Genomic DNA, 6,037 nt, shown 5'->3' on the forward strand with positions numbered 1-6,037 from the left:
ATGGAGGGCAGGGAGGGGAAGGCGGAGAAGACGGGAGCCAGGGACGCAGCGGCGAGGGAAGGGGAGGGAGATCCACTCGTACAGATGAAACTCCATGCAGGCCTGGTCTCCTACCCATCCCCTCCACGGAGCGATAGGGAGGGGGGCAGTGGGGCAAGCTGAAATGGCACCTTACCTTCGCTGCAGTCCTTCCCCCGAAAGCCTGTTTGGGAGCAATCGCAGACGGCCTGGTCATTGAGCACCGAGCAGACACCCCCGTTGAGGCAGACGTCCTCCCTGGCGCACAGGCGGCTCTGCTCATCGTCCAGCCGCACCTCCTGGCTTTCCACCGGTGACGCCTGCGTGTAGTTGACCCGGACATCCGTTATCCAGCCCTTGAAAGGCTCCCGGTCCTTGACAGAGGAGAGTGTCAGCTTTAGCGTCGCTGACCGCAGCTCTGGCGGGAGCCCCCCTAAGAAGAGGCCACTGAAGACAGTCATGTCCCGCCGCTTGGACTTCACCTCCACCCACTTGGCCTCGGCCCGGTCAATGATCAGCGTCGTGTTCTTGAAGTGGCGGCGGATGACAACAGCATGCCAGAGGTTGTCGTTGACCGCCGTGTCGGAGAGCAGGGTGGCAGGCTCAGCACAGAAGATGGAGAAGCTGAGCTGCAGCCGCCCACCCTGGGTGAGTATGAGCTCCAGGAAGTCGCAGAAGCCCTCATCGTCAAAGTAGAGCACCAGCCCGCTGGAGCTGCGTGTCTTCATGTTGAAGCTCATCTCGCTCTCACAGCAGGCATTCCACTTGGGGAAGCGGGTCCACTGGCCCTCTGCCCCCGGGAACTCCATCCCACTGCCCAGCTCGGCCCAGCAGCCCAGCAGCAGGGCCAGCCAGAGCAGCAGGCAGCCCCCGCGCCGCACCAGCGCCGCCCCCATCCTGCGCGGCCTGGGGCGGGGGAGAGGGGCGGCAGGGCCGGCAGGGGGCGGCACTGGGGCCCCGGCGGCAGACAGGGTAAAATCTTGCCGGGCACCGGCCGCGCAGGGAGGTTTGGGCACGCTCACCCCCGCCCCGGGAGCGGGGGTCACTGTGGGGGACTCCCCGGGGCGGGGGGCTGCGGGTGCCCTGCAGGAGGGGGTTGTGCGTGGGGAGGTGCCAGGGGCCACCAGAGGGGTCCTGCAGCAGGGGAAAGGCACCGTTGGGACTCTTCACTGGTGGGCCAGGCTTCCCAAAAGATGTCTGGGAGCAGGTGAGTCAGCAGAAATTTTCCCCAAAGCCAACATTACCAAACCGGGAGAAAAACCTCCAATTGGATCCACCAGCTTGGCAAGACTGTAGCAATATCCCAGTGCGTGTGCGCTTCTTTTTACATCCTCTCCACCAGCTGTAGTTTCCCAGGAAGCCAATTACCGATCCCAGCGCTGCCTCCCTAGAACGGATCCTCTTGTCAGATCATGGACTGTCTGCCATGGTGCTAGAGCAGCGTCAGCAGATGACAGGACTCATCGCTCATGGTTTCCCGAGCTGCCTCAATCCCAATGGGGTTGAAACCCAGAAGCTGTCAAACAGCCGAGTGGCTACTTGACATGCAAAGCCTGACAGCTCCACTTCTGTTTGCTTGCAAAAGGCCAAGGCTAAGATCCAGGGGGCCGATTTTCCTCTATTGTTTTTGTTTCTAATCTGCAAAGAATTGAAACAGAAAAATAAGAAATGATGACTAATAACATGTTAAATCATAAAGCTGATCAATAGTGGATGTTTGTGATTAATTTTTCATTTCAACTGCTGTTCGGCATTAGGAAAATGAACTGGTGCTGTAATTCTGGAGTTACTGGGAAAGCATAATAACTTGCAGCATTCAACCTGAATCTTAATGTATATGCTTATACTAAATTACATTTTATGGTATAATCTATATGTAAACTACTTACCTATCCAAAACTTTCAAATATTTTACTAGCATATTTTATTATTACAAGGCTGATGTTAAAAAGAAGAGGTGGTATTTATCCTGCAATTTGTTTTATTGCAATTTATTACTGGATATACCAGCACCTGTGAAGCTATACGGTCCTATTACTGCAGATTATGCTACCAAGCCCAGTTCTAGTTCTTTCCAATGCAGGTCAAAAACATATAAAGTAGACAGAACTCCCAGCAGGAACTGGGAGGCTTCGCTGTACATAGCACACCTACTGGTTTATTTTCACAGGGTGAGGAAGAATTGCAATGGTTTCTTAGAAGGCTTTTTGAAAATTTCAAACCACATTTTTCTCCGCCACCTGGTTTCTTTTGCTGCTGATATTCTCTGTTATGGCAGGGAAAATCCAATTCAAGTCAGCTCTGATGTTGACATTATTCACAATGCAGATCAGCTAATACCAGGTGCTAGTCCTCTGAAATGGGTTGCAGTATTTTATATATGTTTACTCAGCTGCCCTTATTTAAGAGGACAACTCCTAATTTTAAAAATAATATATATGTCACAGTTCACTCTCTTCCTCTGAAGAGGTCTCTGCATTCAAAGCATTTCAGCAGAGAGGCTCCCCTCTCTGTTTTTCTTACCCCAAGTTGCTGTATCTTTTCTGGAAGGTGTATATTAGCAGATCTCCCCTGATGGAGGAGAAGATCTCCAACACCTCCCTCACTCACTGCTTCCCCTTTACCTCTCTCCCATTCTTTAGCCAGCAGCACTTAAGCAGGCAGCGTATCATGTCCAGAGCCGCTGCCAAGCCCATTGGGCTGGTGTGTGTGGGGAGAAGGGGCAGAAACGAGCCTGCCAAGACAAAAACCTGCTTTAAAGCAGGCATACACCTCAGCTGCCTGCACCTGACACGTTCAGAGCTGCTAAGTCACCTCCTACTCTGTATTTAATTTCATTCCTCTAAATGTCAACACGTTTATTTTTATTGTCACACACGAGGTGGGCAAGAGCAGCAAAAGGGAGGCAAGGAGAACCCCCAAACTTCCCGAGGCCAGCCGTTCCCAAGCACCGGCGGGCAGCGGAGGGCCTCCGGGTTCTCCCCCCCGCGCCCTCTTCCCCCCCACCCCCAGCAGGAGCTACCTCTCGCAATGCCGCTACCAGCAGAGGGATCTCCGGCAGCCCCTCTGCAAAACGAGGTGGCCGGGAGGGCCCGTGGCGGGAGCCCCCGGCCCGTCCTCGCTTCTCCGGAGTGGGCAGCCCCGTTCCTAATTAGGGCCTTTTTGGGTAGGGTGGTGGTTGCAAGCAGGGGCGACGCTCGCTTGCGGCACCGCGCCCAGCCGCCGCACCGGCTTAGGCACCCGGAACGGCTCCGCCCTGCGCGGCCCGACGGGACGGCGGCCGGTCCCCGCGCCCGCCGGCGGCAGGAGCAGCCCCGCCACTGTCCCTGCCGGCTGCCCGCCCCGCGGCCTCTGCACCGGTGCGGGGGCGGGGTGCTAGGCACGACTGGGAGCCCATGTGGGTGCACCGGGAGCAGGGAGGGGATGTGCGGTGGCCCCGGGTCCCCACTGCGGCGGAGGGAAGGGGGCGATGAAGGAGCCGATTTGGGGTGCGTGGGGGGGTGCAGTGAGGCGGATGCTGGCGTGAGACACAGCGTGCGTGCCCGCGGGGCGGCGTGAGAAATGACTTGGAGGTGTGTGTGTGGAGAGGAGGGTGCGGGGCGGGGGGGGGAATTGCACGTCGGAATGTGGGGAGAGAATACGCGGGGTCGGGGCGGGGTGCGTGTATCTGTGTTCACGAGGGTTACCGGGGAGCTACGGCTGGGCAGTATCCATACTGCGCGCCTCGGGGGAAGCAGCGGGTGTGGAGGAAATGCGGGAGGGGCCGCGCGGAGGGGCGCAAGGTGCGCGGGGCGGGCGTCGCGGCGGCGTGAGCACCGGGAGCCAGTCCTTCCGCGGGAGCGCACGGCGGAAGGAGGGAAGGGTCTGCGCAGGGAGCGCCGCTGTGCATGGGGCGCAGGGGCGGGAGGGCACCAGGAGCCCGCGGTGTGTGCCGGCGGGGTGCGCGGGAGCCGGGCAAGGACACGCGTGTGAGTGTGAGCGTGTGTGTGCGCCCGCCGTGCGTGCCAGAGCGATCCCTACAGGTGTCCTCGGAGAGGCGCCGAGCGGGGATCCCACCTCCAGAGCATCCCTGCCCGCTGCCTGCCTCCGTCTGCGGCGCCTTGCCTTCCCTCTCTCTCACACACACAGCAGCAGCGAAAAAAAGGGGGAAGAAAGGAGAAAAAAAGGGAAAAAAATGAAAGAAAAAAAAAGGAGATGGGAAGACTGAAAAAGAAAGACACAAGAAAAAAAACCTAATAACTGCTTATTTATTACTGCCGGTATAATTCACACATTGTCAATAAACAGCACAGTCTTGTCTAGTCATTTCCAAAGCAGAGGGACACTTCCATTCTCAAAAGAGGACAATTTAACATGTATGTATCTCAAATGGGCTCTTAAGTATCAGGCATCCCTCCCAGCACTGTATATATGTATACACACATATGTAGCAAGAAACATACACAAACATAAATGCAGCTATTGCATTCAGTGCCTCACCAGTGAATTAAGATGCTTCCCTCCCCCCTCTACAATCATTTTTTCCTTCAAAAATTATGATTTAGTCACAGGTGCTCCAATTGAGCCTTTTCAAATTAGAAAAAGAGAGAGAGACACCCATAGGTCAATAAATCCTTAATAAATGCCAGGTCGGTTGGCATGCACAATCCTTGGCAGAATCCTTATTGTATAAAATACACAGCATTGTCTCTGGGTGTGGGGAAGACCAGAGAGTTCACAAATTACCAGATGAAATAAAAGGATCTGAAAAACAACCTTGCTGCAGCCAAAGGGAGAAGCACTCTAATTCAAAAGCAGACTTTACCAGCATCATTGATCTTTTCCTTTCATTTCTACGTATTTTCTAGAATCAAAGTATTTCTTAAACGGCTGGAATGATCGATTTTGCTATCCTCCCAATCTGCAGATGCATTTATTTTAATATGCTTATGATATAATTTCTATCCGTTCAAAAATGCATACCATCAGCAGGAACCTGAACAGTTTCAAGCACATATCAAGGAAGCCGGGTGCCCTCTTTCTCACAATAGAAAACGTCCCAAATTATCAATGCACTTCCTGCACAAACCCCTCGCCTCTTCCAGACCGCCACTGATAAATAACAATAATATTGCGATATTCATTCCCATCGCTGCCCCGGCTTCGCGTTTCACCAAGGCAGCTCACGCCACGGAAAACATGCAGCAGATCGATTTTATTCCCTAAGTCTCCTAGAGCCCCCCTCCTCCGCTCGCCTTTGCAAGGGATAATAAATCACCGCATCCAACCTTTAACTTGTACCTTCGCTCCACCATCTCCTCTCCTCTCCTCTCCTCTCCTCTCCTCTCCTCTCCTCTCCTCTCCTCTCCTCTCCTCTCCTCTCCTCTCCTCTCCTCTCCTCTCCTCTCCTCTCCTTGCCACCTACGTCTCCACAACGAGCACACAAACCTCTCGCGCCTCCTCCTCCTCCGCGGCCGCCGGCTCTGCCGCGGCAAAGCGGGGCTCGTCCCCCGCGCCGCCGCTCCGCCCGCGCTGCGGACGCGCCTTACCTGCGCGGGGTGCCGCGGGCCGGGGCAGGCGCAGCTGCCGGGGCTGCCTCTGCCGCTCGCCGACGGAGCGGGCGCTGCTGCGGGTGCGCGGCGGCGGCAGCGGGCGGGGGCGGCCGCCGGGAGCGGGGGGCGGTGCCGCCGCGTGACGCCGCCGCGCCCGTCTGCCCGCCGGGGGCGGCACCGCGCTCGCTGCAGCCCCGCATCCCATTCCCGGCCCCGCCCCGCCCGACCCCGGGCCCGCCGGCCTCCCCCGGGCCCCGCCGCCGCAGAGGGGCACGGGGCGGGGGAGCGTCCCGGGAGAAGGGCGCGTCTGGAGGGACCGTCATGGAGAGGAGCCGCTGAGGGCAGTGCTGGGGCGGGGGTCTGCGTGGGGAGGCCCCGGTGCGTTGGCTGAGCAAGGCCGGGGTTGGTGGGCGTGCACGCTGCTGCCGTCTGATGGCTGGGGAGTTCGCGCATCTTCAAAGGATGAGATCGTGAAACACCCCGAGGGC

The 6,037-nt window shown here is 57.1% G+C and overlaps 1 protein-coding gene across 34 annotated transcripts in view; it reads right to left on the reverse strand.

Annotated features, from left to right (window-relative positions):
- Positions 1-5,682, reverse strand: part of NRXN1 (neurexin 1) — a 733,302-nt gene extending 727,620 nt beyond the window's left edge. For 32 of the 34 annotated variants that reach the window (XM_065058802.1, XM_065058801.1, XM_065058799.1 and 29 more), the window contains exons 1-2: positions 5,547-5,679; positions 176-1,656 (exon numbers count right to left, since the gene is read on the reverse strand). In XM_065058802.1, coding sequence (XP_064914874.1) covers positions 176-914 — 739 coding nt within the window. In that variant the 5' untranslated portion in view covers positions 915-1,656; positions 5,547-5,679. Of the gene's footprint in view, positions 1-175; positions 1,657-5,285; positions 5,302-5,546 lie in introns of those variants that run through there. The other 2 variants (XM_065058773.1, XM_065058807.1) reach the window with 2 other exon arrangements.
- Between the last annotated feature and the right edge of the window lie 355 nt (positions 5,683-6,037).

This window comes from Columba livia, chromosome 3, assembly GCF_036013475.1.
Source record: "Columba livia isolate bColLiv1 breed racing homer chromosome 3, bColLiv1.pat.W.v2, whole genome shotgun sequence".
Classification (NCBI taxonomy): Eukaryota; Metazoa; Chordata; class Aves; order Columbiformes; family Columbidae; genus Columba; species Columba livia.